Below are 17967 nucleotides of genomic sequence, written 5' to 3'. Positions count from 1 at the left end.
TCTCCTTTAGTCCTTTCTTTATACAGTGTCACCTTGCTTTATCGCTGGCTCTGGTGAATGAGTATTTTTAGGCTACGGATTTTAGCTATTGATCTGACTCCAAATTGCGATCAACACTTAACACAAGAATTGTTATGTCCAAATCCACACACTGTCGCAGCTAACAATTTTGCGAGTTCGTTCTGTCAAAGAGAAGACCAGTATATCAATTAGGCCGAATTTACCAATTGTTTAATCCTGACAAAGCAAGCTAATACAGGCGCCATCAGAGACAACACATTCTTCCGAGTTGCCCAGTTTTAAAGAAACACAATATGAATATTCAAGCATGCAAAATATTGTGTGGTGATTGGTCGATGGTTGATGGTCATCTCCTCCTCGTTTGGGTTTTCCCCTGCTCAGCACAGGTGTCTGGACCACAAAGACGAGTTGTTATTCGCGTTCCCCATCGGCCTTGAGATGTCCTCCCTGTCTGGACATCCTGTTCCACAATACTTTGAAGAAAACCAATTAATGTAGCCTGCACATTCCTTTCCACTTATTAATCACCACACTACTACTAGAAATGATATTGATATGATTATATGTGTCTAACGCAGCCTTAATCAAACCAAACTCGGTTGGCCACGTGCCACCAAGAATTGTTAATTGTTAGGTGCCGGTCTTGGGCTCATGTTGGAGAGGACTGTTTTAATACCAATTGTAAGTGAACAAGGAAATACTCAACTTTTTGTGAGTACAATCGATAGTTGAATCTCCCACAACGTACCATAAACACATGCGTGTTGTAACACTGGCATGGTTCCAAAAAGGCATGTTTGACATGTCTATGACAAAAAGTGCCGCAAAGCTTTATGTACATGTGACACTATTTGTTTTTAAAACGATGTATTTTGTAATTATTTTTAAACTTTGCTTTTTGATGACTCAAATAATTAAAATTTGATTACTACACATATCGACATCGGGTAATTTCCCTGTTGCTCTTCAAACTGCAAAAATCATGATGTAATCCCAGGCTCACAGTTGTGACGTCATATCACACCACTCCGCTCCTGCACTTCCCATTGGACAATTCTACTGGTTCTACAGGCGGGGCTACGAATGCGAGTCAAGCAAACTTGATGTTTATTTCCATTTGCAGGCTCGCTTCCCTATTGGCTCTCAGGAGACAAACCCACTCGATAGCCGCCTATGCAGTAAAATTGTGTTGAAACCAATTGGCGCTAATTTGATGAATTGACAGAAAACGATGATGGTTACAATCTGCTATGCAGTTTATAGATAACGTCTGCGTGGAATTATGCTTAGTCTTCTGTACAGCGGTCGTCTGTTTACGTCCACATTCTGTAAGAAAAAACCAAAACAACACAACACGGTAGGCGTTAAGGTGAACGCGGAAGTGATTTGACTATCTCGTGTATGATTGGTTAGATTACCTGCCCGTTGTTCTCGAGCGAGGCGGGCGAGTTTGGCTAAACACGAAGTGGTGAATGGGCTTCTGTGTTTGATTTGACAAGTTTCCTCAAGGCATCATGGGGTTAGCACCGGCCAGTTAGTTGACAGATCGGCACAAAAAGAAACATTCTCCTTCCTCGTGTTTCGGCTACATTTTGGCCAATGTAGCTCCCCGAGAAACTGACGAGTATTCGCCGCTGGGAGACCCCCCTGCATAGTTTTATTTTACACTGGATTATCCTAAAAACAAAACCGCAAAAATGAACACTTTGTCGTTTGACGATCCTTCGTTGGATAATCTGGATCCGACATTGTCGCTGCATGACCCCAGCGAGATTGACACGGCCCTTCTTAGCGACATTGATGGTAAGAATTCTGATTTTCACTAACACAGTCACAGCATACCAGCGACAACTCTTTAGTAACCCTTTTTCGTAAATATTTTATTCACGTCGTGTCGTAGTCTAAAAACGCATTTTAAAAAGCACGAACCGTTTACGTTAAATCATCTTCGTTAAGTGTTGGTAGCTTTGTTACAGCGAGCTAATGGCATGAACTGTATACCGCGGTAAATGTACGTTTCGAAACGTTTTACGGCGAGTGTGTCATTTAACACACGCTTCGAAAAGCATCTTTAATAAGTACAATATTAAATGTGTATAAATTGACTTCAAGATGGAGAAAAAGGCAAGGCTAACGTGCTCGTGATGGCGCCCCGCCCCCAAGCAAGTTTCCCCAGACTGAGGTTACTAGCGTTCGTTTCCTCCTCAGGGGTTCACGGAACCTCATTTGACCGAAAATGCACAGGGGTCCATTAAACACCGAATAGATTTGCCTCGGAAAAAAAACAGTGACCCTATTGCATTTTTTGCTGTGTTATTATGTAGCCAAGCATGTAGCGCTGCTAGGTAAAAAAAACGACTAACCCATATTTGTTTACCGTCATTAAAATATATATATATCGTTTTTAAGACTTGAGTATTCTTATCGGATTTAGAATTTTAACAAATTAAATTAACAGGGAAATAAATTAGGTCACATTATAGACGTTAGACGGTGGCTCACTTGTGACCGATGGTAACCTCTCCGTAATGCCCTTTCCTGTCTTGGACGATACGCGCTGTGATTGGACAAGAGCGATCACCTCATCCATAACACTACCGGAAATTTAAAAAGCACCCCGGCCGGCAGCCGGCGTGTTTGTACAGAAAGAAAACGCAACAATGGTCTGTTATTATCATCAATTATCATTATTAGAACCATCACATTGAGACAAAAAATATTACGCGTGATTTCTCACTATGCAAATTGGAATTGGCAAATAAGGATTTCTTTGAAAGCTATCCATTTTTGTAGTCAAATTCAGAGATTTGTTGATTTGGTTTTAATCCCAAATGGATTTAGTAAAACACACATTTTCTTTCTGTGTATGACTAATATTTTGTCACTTGAAGATATGTGGTGCCCTTGTTTTTTTCTCTTGCACATCACCGTTCCTGGATGACAATAACAATGATATGATAACAATAATGCAATGTATAACATATTTAGTAATAGCTATGGGTTAAGGCATAGATTAGGTGAAACAGGTGGACTTTTTTGGTGAAATGTCATTGCTATAAATTACAACACATGGTAATATCCATCAAATTCTAAATAAAAAAAAATGAATATATCCAGACAACCTGTTGTGTGTGTGAAGAAAGTAAAGATTTTTTTAATCCAGAAAACATCAAGAATACGTTCAGGGTGCCTTGTAAAATGTTGTACGTGGTTGTCATATTGAGTCCTCCTTTCAATTTTGACGATGCTTTTAATTTTCAGACATGCTCAAGTTCCTTCACCAGGAAGGGGAACTCGGAAGCCTCTTTGATAACCCTCCATACACAGGAGGACCCGCCGGCAGTCTGGAACTTCCTTGTCTGCCCCAAGTCGTCACATCATCCTCCCCCCTGTCCACCGCATCTGCGCCTCCATCCACGTCTTCTTCTTCTTCCTCCTCCGTCCTGAGCAGCAGCCCCCATCTGGATGCACTCCTGGGCCCTCCCATCACCCGCAGCTCATCCAGCCCAGACAAGGCCTTCCAGCCTACCACCACCTTTCAGCAGTCCCCGCTGGCCCAGGTGTCCATCCCCACCCCGCGGCAGCAGCCGGCGTCCCCGCAGCAAGCTCACACGGTCGGACCGCCCAAAGTGGAAGCACCCCAGCCGGCTGTGGCCCAGGCTACGCCTGCCCCAGGAACTTTACCTCATGGGTCCCCGGTCCTAAACCCTGCATTCAACAGCACCCCCCCAAAACTCTTCACCTCCTCTTCACCGCCCCAAACTCCACCCCAGCCTCCAAAGCAGATGCCGACGCACCTTCAGAGCCAGACTCCAAACAGAGGCCAGAACTGCTTCATAGGTATTTCCTGTAATGAATTGTCTTGAGGACTAACTCTTGGTGATTTATAGTTTATCACATGGCAATTAGTTTTAATGCTAGAGGAAAAAGGTGACAGACTTCTGTCCTTTCTTTCTAAAGTTGATAAGACAGCACACACTGAATGCTGCTATCATGGCCTTACAATGAGATAAGAGTTCACCTTGTGGTTCACGAATTTTGTAACCTGTCTGCCGAGATAAAAACAATTGCTGATTGTGGCGCACCTTACCCGTTGTCAGTCGGCAGCACTGTGAGCCAAGCGGCAGCCACCTTGTCCTCCTCGCCTCCCAAGGTCCAGCCAATGGCCATTCAGACTCCGGTCCAAGGCTTGAGTGCAGCCTCTCCTTTGCTGGCCGCGGCGGGAAGCCCGCCCGCTCCCGCGCTTACGTCTCATGTTCAGCAAGTACCCGTGAGTGTACAACTCAGGTGGTCTGATTCATCAGTGCTTGTCGACTGGGCGGATGGCTAGAAAAAGATAACTGACGTGTTTTGCAGGTGTTACTGCAACCCCAGTTTATCAAAGCCGAGTCTCTGCTGTTGACCACACTGAAGCATGACCCCTGCATGGTCACCACCGTGGCCTCCACCACATCGCTGGCCACCACCACCACTCCAGTTCAGAGCGCCTCACTGCAGGTAAATAAATTCCCAACCAGTACTTCAGTCACATCCACTGCTGGTTGTATCCATTCCTTCAAAAACAAATGTTTGGGAATCGCTAACGCTATTGAGTTGACTTGCCACCTGTTTAATACTGCAAGTTGGGATGTAAGCTTCACAAGTAGCCATTGTGTGTACTTTGAGGCATTTGTGGGTGGGGGCACCTTCCTGACTACCGTGCCCGTCATGGTGGATGCCGAGAAGCTGCCAATCAATCGCATCATCAACAGCGGCAAGACGGGCGTTTTCCCCGCCAAGGGGGAGAAGCGCACGGCCCACAATGCCATCGAGAAGCGCTACCGCTCGTCCATCAACGACAAAATCAATGAGCTCAAAGATTTGGTCGCAGGCACTGAGGCCAAGGTGGGTTATCTCCTCCATCTTAGCATCCCTTAAACAAATTCAGTGCTATGACTTAACAATACTGATTTGTTTGGTCATTGTTATTCTGGATGGAAATAGAAAGCAATCTAGTAACAGAGAGATTTTATTTGTCGATGTAGTTTAAACCAAAACTATGTTCTTGCGTGTCCTAGCTCAATAAATCAGCCGTGTTGAGGAAAGCCATCGACGTCATCCGTTTCCTGCAGCAATCCAATCAGAAGCTCAAACAGGAGAACCTGGGACTGAAAATGGCAGCCCAGAAAAACAGTATGCACCCGTCCTGCTTTTTGCCCGCACACGATTCTTTCCCACTTTCTCTGCTAATTTCTAGTCGTTGACCTTTTGGTGACGAACTCCGAGTAGAAAGGCTCGTCTAACTGCCCTCTTCTTGCAGCCGACGCCTTTCCTTCCGTGCACTTGATTGATTGCCCCCCCCCCCCCCCCGTCCCCCTGCATTTTGCTTTTTCCGCAGAGTCTCTCAAGGACCTGGTTGCCATGGAGGTGGACACAGTGGCTGACGTGAAGATGGAGCTGCTTACGCCGCCGGCATCTGACGTGGGTTCGCCCTCGTCTTTCTCGCACTGCACCAGTGACTCGGAACCCGACAGCCCGATGGGAGAGGATACCAAGGTATGACGCCGCTCTCCGGGAGCACTTTGGTTTAAGAGCCCAAAATCAATATGCGCAATCTCAGCCTTTGAAAATTAAGTGATCATTTGTTAACTTTTACTACGGAAAACAATGATCGATACTTATTTTTTTCCAAACCAGTAACTTCATCATATTCACTTTCTTTGTTCATTTTCAATTTGAAATAATGTCAAATTTTTGGACAAAGGGGTGGAAATAAGAAAGATAAAAAAAATCTAATTAATTGAAGAAATACCGTTTTTTTCCGTGTATAATGCGCGAAATGTAACTAATTTATTGTCCTAAAATCTGGGGTGCGCATTATACATGGGTACAATTTTTTTTTAATTTTTAAAAAAATGTTTTTTTATTTTATTTTATTTTTTTTAAGAAAATCATGGTCCATACGACCGCAATGCTCTCGTATCAGACGCTTGCTCGATCACCTGCTCGTTTGCTGTCACAATGTACTCTACACAAATCCGAAACATTTGTTGCGGCTCCGAGTCACGACGAGGGGCAAGTTTTGGTTTCCAAGGGTGTTTTTATTCCTCTTCAACGTCTCTCCCATACAGAGCCGCCTTTTACACGTCCGCACGCCTTTTTCACATGTCCGCACTGACCGCGGTGGTGCCTTTACGGGCAGTCGGTGAAATCAACGGCAACAAAAATAATTACATCCAGCCTAGTTAAGACCATACCAAAGACTATAAAAATGAGACCCATTGCCTCCCTGTGTGTGTGACGATCATTGGGACTTAAAAAAAATTTTTTTTATATAAATAAAAAAATTTGGGTGCGTATTATACATGGGTACAGGCTTATTTCCAGCATCAACATGCCATTTTTAGGGTGCGCATTATACATGGGGGCGCATTATACACGGAAAAAAAACGGTAATTGACAGAGTAATGGATTATTAGAATAATAATTAGTTGCAGACCTAATGTGCATGCGGGCTGATTTGACTTTTGCATGATGTACTGTTAACATTTCATCCAAAGTGCATGAAATACACATAAAAAAATACTACTGGCTTTTAATATTTAAGAGCATCTTGACATTTTTTGCTTCAAGTCCAAACACAGTGCATTTAAAGTGGCCTTATGAAAGTGATAAATCTTACGTTTGATAATCTAACACCCACCCAAGAATTTATCTATAAACCAGTCCATTGCCCATATTTCTTGGCAAATTAGAAAATGCCTGGAAACTTTCTGTACTTTTTTCTCCCCTCACTTGAACGGCTCCCTGTCTTGTGCGCACCAGCCACACGTGACCATGCTGGACCAATCGGCGAGCGGCAGCAGCGCCGGCGGCATGCTGGACCGTTCTCGCATGGCGCTCTGCGCTTTCACCTTCCTCTTCCTCTCCCTCAACCCCTTGGCCAACCTGATCTGCTCATCTGGCGGTGACACGGCAAGTGGTGCGTCCGGTGCCCCCCATCACGCGGGCCGGAGTGTTCTGGGCTTGGACATTGCGGGTAAGAGGAGACGACCCTAAGTGAGGAACAACGTCCTGCGTAACACATCTTCACTCGGCTTGTTGTCCAACATGTTCTCTGCAGCGGACTCATGGGGCTGGATGGACTGGATGCTACCAACAATTCTGGTCTGGCTTCTGAACGGCATCTTGGTGTCGGGAGTTCTTATCCGCCTTCTGGTATACGGAGAGCCTGTGACCAGACCTCATTCTGGATCTTCGGTCTTGTTCTGGAGGCACCGCAAGCAGGCCGACCTGGACCTGGCGCGAGTATGTTCGGTGTAGCGGAACGAGATGAAATGGCTTGATCGTTCAAAACAATGACATCGTAAAACTGTGAGAAACATGACTGTCTAATGGTTTCTTGATTGCCTTTTTGCTGCACAGGGGGATTTTGCTCAGGCCGGCCAGAACCTTTGGACTTGTCTCAAAGCTCTGGGTCGCCCCTTACCCACCTCCCAGCTGGACTTGGCCTGCGCCTCGCTGTGGTCCTTCCTCAGATTCTGCCTTCAGCGCCTCTGGGTGGGCCGCTTGCTGGCCGCCCGGGCAGGGGGACTACGATCGGACCGCCCCCTGCAGGAGGACGCGTGCAAGAGCAATCGAGATGCTGCGCTGGTTTACCACCGCCTGCACCAGCTGCACATGACAGGTTGGCTCTGAGAGTACAAATACTTTCAAGTAGATTCTTTTTCCAGGTGTTTGTCCTTGACTATTTCATTTACTGGTGACTTTTCTTTTTCTTCTTACTTTTGGTAAAAACAGCAACACTTTCGACTCCTTGTCAGAACACATACATTACAGATACTTTTTTTTTGTATTTGTATTCGTGCCTCTATGCAAGCACAGAGTGTGAGTTGTTGTCTCCTGTGGCGATGCATTGCACTCATGCACATTCAAGGGTAAGTTTCTCAACATGTGACTTGGCATACAGGCAAACTGAATGGGAGCCACCTTTCAGCCGTGCACATGGCGCTCAGCGCGGTCAACTTGGCGGAATGTTCCGGCTCCTATCTGCCCGTGGCTTCGCTGGCCGAGGTCTATGTGTCTGCGGCGCTCCGAGTCAAAGCCAGCCTGCCAAGGATCCTGCACTTCACCTCTGTGAGCACCCTTTCGTCAGAGCTCGTTGGGTTATATCTCGCGCTAAAGTCAGCCAATATATTCTGCCCAGCTGCTTGTCGCGTTTTGCTCAGGTGCCGTAGTAAAGTGTTTCTGAGGGACTACAAGCTGAACGACACTTGGCAATAAGTGAAAATTGATTGGCTATTAGCGTTCCAATCTGAGTAATGATTCTGTGTTTTTGTGTTGTTATCAGCGTGTGTTCCTGAGCAGCGCGCGTCAAGCGTGCCTGTCGTCCAGCGGGAGCGTGCCTCCGGCCATGCAATGGCTCTGCCACCCTCTTGGCCACCGCTTCTTTGTGGATGGGGACTGGGCCATTCGCAGCATCCCCAAAGAGAGCATCTACAGTCAGGCCGGCAACACTGGTAGGAAGATCTGCAATCTGGGCTCGGATGATTTTTTTTTTTTTTAACAATTTTGTAAAGATGTAAATCATGTAAGTGGTTGCCTGATTTTTCTTTCAGTGGACCCGTTGGCTCAGGTGACTCAAGCCTTCAGGGAACACTTGCTGGAAAAGGCTCTTTACTGCGTGGCCCAGCCAAAAAGGGAGAAAAGCCCCAGTCATGTCGAAGGGTGAGCAAAGCACATAAAGCACCAACTGGCCACTGACTGATGATATCAATAAATCATAATCCAATCCAAGAACCGTATCAAATATTCTGCCTTTACAAAGGGAACAATGGCTTGGTATCAATATTTGATTGGCTGTCCTGATATTGTCGAATTGTAATCACATGATTTCATGCTTTTCATTTTCATGTGATTGTCCTCAGGGAGTATGCAGATGCCCTGGAGTATCTGCAGCTGCTGATTAGTGCTTCCGATGCAGCTGGCGCCACGTCGCAGTCCTTTGCTATTGGCTCCAACATGGCCACTGTCACAGGTAAATGACTTTTGTCACCACTACTTCACCCATAACCACAAATATAATACCCACCATATTTGCGCCACCGAATGCTGACTGAGCCCCGTCAATAATAGTGAAAAGACGCAAGTTATTGACGCCGCAAGATGGCGGCAAAGGACAACGTTTTCAATGTTATGTTCAACACTTATTAAATCAATTTAAGCTTTCTATTAGATTGTTTTACATTAATTCCAAAATTTTACTCAACAAACGCCTGTTGCAAGCGTCGTAGATATTAGCAATAGTAGAAAAAAATTGATTAATTGTGATTTATTACGAGAAATTGTGGTCTTCGTTAGTTAATAAACACTGTTTTTATTTATTTTGTGATAGTATTGCCACTTGTTGCTCTTCTCCTACTGTCACTTAGGTTGCATCTGACTGGTCAAAGTCAGATGGAAAAAATACAATTCCATATAAAAAACCAAGTTAATTTATTGCACATGCCATTGTCGCCATGACCAATGGATGGATAATAACTTTTTATTCTCGTTAGGGTTGTCACGATACCAGTTTGTAGCCTTAGCGTTTGAAAAGCAACAGCACTTTTCTTCTTCACTCTTGCTTGCCGCTGCCTGTCTTGACGTGGTCCACCGCTTCCATTTTGCCTTCATGTTCCCTATAGAAACCGCAAGCTAACTTTGATTTTCACTTTACGGACTGATTTCCACCTTCCCACCGCTTCACTCTGTACTTGCGGATTAGATTGCTCATCTCAGCCAAAAGAAAGCGGTTGAGCAGAGGCTGGCTCGCCAAACAGGAATCATCCGCTGGATTGCTCCATCTATCTTCAGGCCTGTCAAATCAGTGATCACCTTGAGAGTTGGGAGGGATGGAGGGCACAGCGGGAATTTTAATGGTGGCCTTTTATTGGCACCGATTTATTGTTGGAATTCGCTGCGTGCTGGCCCCATGTCCAAATGAAGTACTTTGCTCTCTTAAGCGAGTCGTCCAAACGCTCTCAGGTCTCATCGTGTTGTAAGTTTAGCAGAGGGCTGTGACAGCTGGATTTGGAAGTCAAACACAGACAGCAGATGTCTGTCGTCGCTGTCGTGCATATTGAATTCCACCCGGGAGCTAAGTGACAATGTCAGAGCACGTTGAAGCGTGCCGGTAGCAGCGTCGTTATTTGGTCGTCACTTATCAATACTTCCAAATAGCAGCAGAAGAGAAATTGTACCAATGGAGCAAAGAGTAAAACCCCCCCCAAAAAAACAACGCCGTCAACAGATAATTTCTTTTATTCAAAGTCTTTAGTGAAAACTTTGAATAATGTAACCACTGATCAGTTGTCAATGTTGCATGGCTTCATCATTGGGCTAGATCAGGCGTGGGCAAACTTTTTGACTTGCGGGCCGAATTGGGTTCTAAATTTTGACCGGGGTACCGAACCAGGAGAAGATGGATGTAGTCTTTGTGTGAAGTAATATAAACGACACGTAAAGATCATTGCATAAAAAGTTTTGGCCTTTAGTAGGTAGTAAAGCATTGATAATCAAAAAAAGCTTTTTGAAAACAAATGAAATTATTAACAGCATTAAAAAATATATTCCACCAAAAAACTACTATCAGTGTTTATTAAATAAGACTCTGTTATTATGAATAACAGTTTCCATCACTTCAGCGCCTGCAGGTCAGACTTATGAAAGATGCTTATCGAATGAGGCGAAATCACATCAAACGGCAAACATTGTGACCAAATACATCATCTTGAAGAATCAGTGAAAGAATACATCTAAATAACGTAATAAAGAAATCAATAGTATTGTTGGTCTCCCTTTTTTGCTAGTGCATAATGGTTTGGAGTAAAATTTGTTGTGGTAATTCTTAGGATAGAGCCGAGGTGTCGGTCCGTTAACCTAGATCTGTGACGGGCTTTGTTGACGTTCATGTGGCTGAACGTCTGCTCACCCACCTAGGTCGGGCCAAATTGTCCACTCTTTTTTTAACACTCGGCACTCAGTGTCCACCTTTCTTTTCCTCGGGCCACTCATTTTAATGGAAGGTTTGTGGGTGGCTTTAGCGTAAAACTGTATCTGAAAGCTCAGCGCGCAAATTACGAGAATGCTGACGTCACGGCCCACACTCGAAATTCGACACTGATAGAAATAGAGCGTGGAGTGCGCCAGGACCGTACTACTGAGTACGTATACGCACTTGTGAGTGTGCACCAAGCTTTCTGTCACGGCTTTCGGGAGTCAATGCGCAGGCGGGCGCTTCCCCATCTACTGGGGAAACATACCATTTTTTTTCCATGTATAATGCGCCCTCATGTATAATACGCACCCTAACAATGGCATGTTGATGCTGGAAAAAAGCCTGTACCCATGTATAATACGCACCCAAATTTTGACTCCTACTTAAGTCCGTGAACGTAAAATTATTTCAGAAAAAAGATCATCTTTGGGAACAACCGGATGTTATTCTGTCGGTCAGTATCACTGTGCATGCGCAAGCAACCTCAATAGCGAAGAAATGTTTCGGATTTGTGTAGGGTACATTGTGACAGCAAACAAGCAGGTGATCGAGCAGGCGTCTGATACGAGAGCATTGTGTTCGTATGGAGCGTGTTTGAAGTGAACAGCAGAGAAGAAAGCGCATCTGTAATGGCGGCCTCCGTATGATATCCGGATTTAAAAAAAAAAAATATATATATATATACTTTTTTTGTACCCATGTATAATGCGCACCCCAGATTTTAGGACAATTAATTAGTTAAATTTTGCGCATTATACATGGAAAAAAACAGTAGTCATTGCAGGGAAAATTACCCAAAAAAAAAGTTAAATAATACAGTTTATTCAGGTTTGGCGGGCCGGATTAGGGCCGTAGTTTGCCCATATCTGGGCTAGATGTTGGCTTGGTACGTGAAGATTTTTGAAGCGTTTTGCTGCCATCTTGTGGTGTTTACATGCTACTATAAGCCTCTTAAGCGAGGGCCGTACTCGCTGACGATCTTGACCTCGTGCTGCTTTTGTCTCATTGTCTAGGCTGCGACCCCCACTCTAAATGGTGGTCCTCTGTCATTGTGGTTATCATCAACTGGCTCCAAGGGGACGACGCGGCCGCCGAGAGGCTCTATCCAACTGTCGAGCACCTGCCGCGAACGCTGCACACCGCGGAGTGAGTCGGCGCTCGGCGAGCGGATCCCTCGGTCGTGTTGTCTGCATCGCACTGACCCGCGTTTTGTGCTCGTGTGTGTGGGCGCACATGCGCGGCTCCACTCACGGTGTCAGGAGCCTCCTGCCCAAGGCTTGTCTCAACACCTTCCGAGCGGTGCGGGCTCTGCTGTCCAAGCCAGAAAACTGCTACTTGAGTCTGAGCCACAGCGACAAGGCCAGCGCCCTGCTCAGAGACAGTCTCAACTTGGGCCCGCACTCTCACAGCTCCACTTTAGACAAGGTACGCGCACGCGCGCACACTCTGGCACTTAAAAGCGTGCAAATTTGTTTGCCATAAACGTTGTTGCTTATCACTCCTGAGAGGGCACTCTGCGTGTGTGCGACGGTGTCTGTCTTGAAAGTATAAAACATGCTCAAGCACGCACGCAAATACTTGGTGACAGATGTGCCCGCACATGGCCATGCATTAAGTTGTAAACACAAGGAAATTGCCTGTACAACCGCATCATCACTCACACTACGCATACACGTGCACGCACACGCAGCAACTGGTGCACAGTATTTTTTTTTTGGCCTGAGCTGTGGTGCATTGTAGTTGCATTGCATGTGTGTACGCCAAGTGCAATGTTCCTGCAGCGCAACACAGAGCTGAGCCTCCAACAGCATTTTGACTCGTAGATTTTTTCCATGGCAATGTCAATATTTGTGCACAACCAGATATGACAGCAATATCCAGTAGAATGGCGTTGTTTTGATTGCCTCAAATCGTGACGAGATACAAAAAGTCCACTCACCAACGACGTTAGGAATCCTCTGCAATTGTTTTCTTTCAAATGCCAAAGCACAAATAGGTTTCTCTCGACATAAAATGGATACATGTTCGTTATCTAATGTGCCATCGATGCCCATTTTATCCGCAGGTGGTGCAGTTGCTGTTGTGCGACTTGCTGTTGGTGATGAGGACCAATGTGTGGCGTCTTCAGCAACAGCAGCTGCAGGGGGCGGGTGCGGCCGGGACGGGCTCCGCGGGGGTCCAGCAGGCCTCCCCGCCCGAGCTGCAAGGCTTTCAGCAGGACCTCAGCTCTTTACGCAAGCTGGCGCAGAGTTTCAGGCCAGCCATGCGAAGGGTATGTACTAGGGGTGTAAATCGCGGGTTTTGTCACAATATGATATCATATCGATACAAAGAATCACGATACGATATTTGCCGATATCTTAAAGCCTGCTGTGATTCATTCACGATATATCACGACATAGTGCTCTACGATCGATATATATATTTTTTTAAATAAAAAATATAGACCAATATCCTGATTTATAACAATTCATACGCAAAATCAACAAGGTACTGCAAACTCTTTGTTTAGGAAATTACAAGAGTATTGTAGTATACAAAGTAGGGGTGTAAATCGCGGGTTTTGTCACAATACGATATCATATTGATACAAAGAACTACATTACGATATTTGCCGATATCTTAAAGCCTGCTGCGATTCATTCACGATATATCACGATATAGTGCTCTACGATCGTTGTTTTTTTTTTTTTTTTAAATAAAAAATATAGAATAATATCCTGATTTATAACAATTCATACGCAAAATCAACAAGGTACTGCAAACTCTTTATTTAGGAAATTACAAGAGTATTGTAGTATAAAGTGCTTACTTTAACACTGAACTTTGATGTCGTGATTTTTCTTTAAATGTGCGGCGAGATTTGTGGTCCCTGAATATTTGATCACCGCATGGCAGGATTTACAAACTGCACGTGTCTTGTCCGTTGAGCCATCTTTTCTTTGGAATCCAAAGTGCTTCCAAACGAATGACTTGAAGTCTAAAGGGGAGCAAATTTCTTCGTCTTTTTGGACACTAGCCATAGCACCAGCCCAGGAGCCGCGTACTAGTTGTCGACTCCCCTTTCACGTGCCTGCTCTGCTCACAACACAACAACGCCGCGCACTGCTCCCGGAAAGAGGAAGCAAGCAACAATGAACTGGATTTCAAAATAAAGTTGCGTCTAAAACGCGGCGATATAAATCGATGTTTACGTTTAGCATCAATGCCAATAAATCGTAGAGCATTATATCGATTAATCGATGTGTATCGATGAATCGTTACACCCCTAGTATGTACACAAGCGAGCAAGAGAGAGAGTGAGCGAGAGAGAGCGCCGCAGGTTAACTTGATTATTTGAAAGCAGCACTACTGGCAAAGCCAAGCAACAAGTATGAGTCATCGTTACTTGACTCCTTGATTCACGCACTCTCGTCCCCCTTCTCCCGCAGTTGTTCCTTCATGAAGCCACGGCCAGGCTAATGGCGGGGGCCAGTCCCACGCGCACGCATCAGCTGCTGGATCGCTCGCTGCGACGTAGAGCCACGCCTGGAACCAAGACAGGTGGGTTGCTTTTCGACAAAAATTGCACTCGCAGCTTTAGGGCTAGGGTTAGAGTTTTAGGTTAGGGTTAGGACAGACTGTCATTTGAATTGACCATTTAAAGAAAAATCTGGATATGTGTGCAATTTTATTATCATTCATTTCAAAGGTGGCGGTTATTCATTTTGTCTTCCTCAAAACGAGTCAAATTGACGTGAGGATTCTGTCAGCACCATTGATCATCATTTAGAACACTAAGCCGATTGTAGAAGTGCGCCTAACTTGCAGGGCTCGAAACTAACGATTGCCCGATTGCCCGGGGCAAGTAGCGATGGCAGACGGGCAAGTAGAATTTTTCCTCACTTGCCCAAACTTGCCCTGCCATAATACCATGTTTTCAAGCTGTAAAAAGACGATTTTGTGCATAAGTTCTCGCAACTTCTGCCGCTTCTGGTCCGACATTTTGTTTTCTAGGGAGCGGTTAGTTTCTCGTGTAAGTCTGCAATACATTGATAACGGCAGTGCTTCTCAATTATTTTCTGTTACGCCCCCCCCTAGCAAGAAGAAAACTATTCGCGCCCCCCCTCCCCACCGTGACTATCCTAACTTGTCTTGTAAGTCGTAAAATGTTGCACTGTCGCAAACGTGACAGAAGTAACAATTAGAGCGCCACTGCCCCCTGCTGTAGTAAACGCGCAATTACACTTTATTCTAGTACTGCCAAAAAAAAAGCCTGTTCCCCAGGGTCACACGCGCCCCCCGAGGAATAGCACCGCGCCCCCCTTGGGACCAAGACAGGTGGGTTGCTTTTCGACAAAAATTGCACTCGCAGCTTTAGGGCTAGGGTTAGAGTTTTAGGTTAGGGTTAGGACAGACTGTCATTTGAATTGACCATTTAAAGAAAAATCTGGATATGTGTGCAATTTTATTATCATTCATTTCAAAGGTGGCGGTTATTCATTTTGTCTTCCTCAAAACGAGTCAAATTGACGTGAGGATTCTGTCAGCACCGTTGATCATCATTTAGAACACTAAGCCGATTGTAGAAGTGCGCCTAACTTGCAGGGCTCGAAACTAACGATTGCCCGATTGCCCGGGGCAAGTAGCGATGGCAGACGGGCAAGTAGAATTTTTCCTCACTTGCCCAAACTTGCCCTGCCATAATACCATGTTTTCAAGCTGTAAAAAGACGATTTTGTGCATAAGTTCTCGCAACTTCTGCCGCTTCTGGTCCGACATTTTGTTTTCTAGGGAGCGGTTAGTTTCTCGTGTAAGTCTGCAATACATTGATAACGGCAGTGCTTCTCAATTATTTTCTGTTACGCCCCCCCCTAGCAAGAAGAAAACTATTCGCGCCCCCCCTCCCCACCGTGACTATCCTAACTTGTCTTGTAAGTCGTAAAATGTTGCACTGTCGCAAACGTGACAGAAGTAACAATTAGAGCGCCACTGCCCCCTGCTGTAGTAAACGCGCAATTACACTTTATTCTAGTACTGCCAAAAAAAAAGCCTGTTCCCCAGGGTCACACGCGCCCCCCGAGGAATAGCACCGCGCCCCCCTTGGGACCAAGACAGGTGGGTTGCTTTTCGACAAAAATTGCACTCGCAGCTTTAGGGCTAGGGTTAGAGTTTTAGGTTAGGGTTAGGACAGACTGTCATTTGAATTGACCATTTAAAGAAAAATCTGGATATGTGTGCAATTTTATTATCATTCATTTCAAAGGTGGCGGTTATTCATTTTGTCTTCCTCAAAACGAGTCAAATTGACGTGAGGATTCTGTCAGCACCGTTGATCATCATTTAGAACACTAAGCCGATTGTAGAAGTGCGCCTAACTTGCAGGGCTCGAAACTAACGATTGCCCGATTGCCCGGGGCAAGTAGCGATGGCAGACGGGCAAGTAGAATTTTTCCTCACTTGCCCAAACTTGCCCTGCCATAATACCATGTTTTCAAGCTGTAAAAAGACGATTTTGTGCATAAGTTCTCGCAACTTCTGCCGCTTCTGGTCCGACATTTTGTTTTCTAGGGAGCGGTTAGTTTCTCGTGTAAGTCTGCAATACATTGATAACGGCAGTGCTTCTCAATTATTTTCTGTTACGCCCCCCCCTAGCAAGAAGAAAACTATTCGCGCCCCCCCTCCCCACCGTGACTATCCTAACTTGTCTTGTAAGTCGTAAAATGTTGCACTGTCGCAAACGTGACAGAAGTAACAATTAGAGCGCCACTGCCCCCTGCTGTAGTAAACGCGCAATTACACTTTATTCTAGTACTGCCAAAAAAAAAGCCTGTTCCCCAGGGTCACACGCGCCCCCCGAGGAATAGCACCGCGCCCCCCAAGGGGGGCGCGCCCCACTATTTGAGAAGCACTGGATAACGGCAAAGCGCTTCGTAATTAAATGCATGCTCCCTCACCCGTCCCTGGCTCTTCTGCGCCTGCGCACCAGCAGAGCTTGTTTCCGTGTCGGGCAAGTAAAAATCCACTCCAAAAAAATTCGGGCAAGTAAAATTTTGTTTCGGGCAAGTAAAATTTTCTCCAACTTGCCCAAGGGCAACTTGGGCAAAAAATAAGCTTCGAGCCCTGAACTTGGCATTTGTGTTCGACAGAGGAGTGCGAGGCACGGCCGGGCCAGCGCGAGCAGGCGGAGGCGGTGATGCTGGCGTGCCGTTACCTCCCCCCGTCCTTCCTGTCTGCCCCCGGCCAGCGGGTGGGCATGCTGGCCGACGCTGCCCGCACGCTGGAGAAGCTGGGAGATAAGCGCACCCTCCACGACTGCCAGCAGATGATCATCAAGCTGGGCAGTGGCACCACCGTCACCAACAGCTAAGAGGACCCCACCCGATCAACTGACTCGTCTTGGGACCCGTTTGTAGAAAATCAAAACTAAAGTTCTTGTTTGAACAGTGTTTTCCCACCTCGGAACTTTCTAGATTCCTGAGCAGAATCTGGGAAGTCTGAGCGTGAGTCCTGCGTAGTGCTACAGTTTGACCTCAGAGAGGCACCAATGCATCCTCAGCCAATCGGTCGCGCCCGTTTTCCCAGAGAGTTGCTTCTTTTCATTTGATGAGAAGAAAACAACCTTAAGAGATCCATGAATGAGGTTATGGCTTTGTTTGGTTATGATGTGTACATATAATATTAATAATGTATTTATAATCTGTATGGATTTTGATCCTGCAGTATTTGGCCTATGTGGAAGAGCGAATGCTGCTTTTGAGGGTTGCGTTGTCATGGCGATTGAGCGTCACCAAATCAGAAAGGTGACATTTTGCGCGTGATCTTTGGTGGGGCGAGCCTGTTTGTGTGTCGCCATGCACACGGCAGGCTAACTGTTAAGTGCAGTCCCCCCAAAGAACTGTTTTCTTTCCCACGTTTGAATTTTGCTGGTTTGTGTTTCACTGTTTTCG

The 17967-nt window shown here is 45.6% G+C and overlaps 1 protein-coding gene and 1 long non-coding RNA gene across 2 annotated transcripts; one reads left to right on the top strand and one right to left on the bottom strand.

The window, feature by feature from the left end:
* Nucleotides 1–203: 203 nt before the first annotated feature.
* Nucleotides 204–1581, bottom strand: LOC133169923 (uncharacterized). The gene is made up of 2 exons (XR_009718479.1): nucleotides 1440–1581; nucleotides 204–1347 (listed from the first exon to the last, which is right to left on the bottom strand). It is a non-coding gene; the product is annotated as an uncharacterized LOC133169923 (long non-coding RNA).
* A 107-nt stretch (nucleotides 1582–1688) lies between these two features.
* srebf1 (sterol regulatory element binding transcription factor 1) lies at nucleotides 1689–17924 on the top strand. The gene is made up of 19 exons (XM_061302436.1): nucleotides 1689–1824; nucleotides 3283–3861; nucleotides 4122–4291; nucleotides 4378–4518; nucleotides 4687–4905; nucleotides 5079–5193; nucleotides 5399–5556; nucleotides 6826–7039; nucleotides 7124–7308; nucleotides 7426–7687; nucleotides 7970–8136; nucleotides 8351–8519; nucleotides 8619–8727; nucleotides 8928–9037; nucleotides 12052–12184; nucleotides 12298–12463; nucleotides 13104–13310; nucleotides 14470–14581; nucleotides 17167–17924. Exons 1-19 carry the CDS (start codon nucleotides 1719–1721, stop codon nucleotides 17385–17387), a joined length of 3543 nt encoding a protein of 1180 aa, XP_061158420.1. The 5' UTR covers nucleotides 1689–1718; the 3' UTR covers nucleotides 17388–17924.
* The last annotated feature ends 43 nt before the right edge of the window (nucleotides 17925–17967 follow it).

This window comes from Syngnathus typhle, linkage group LG17 (assembly GCF_033458585.1).
Source record: "Syngnathus typhle isolate RoL2023-S1 ecotype Sweden linkage group LG17, RoL_Styp_1.0, whole genome shotgun sequence".
Taxonomy (NCBI): Eukaryota; Metazoa; Chordata; class Actinopteri; order Syngnathiformes; family Syngnathidae; genus Syngnathus; species Syngnathus typhle.
This window is presented reverse-complemented; position numbering and strand designations above follow the sequence as displayed.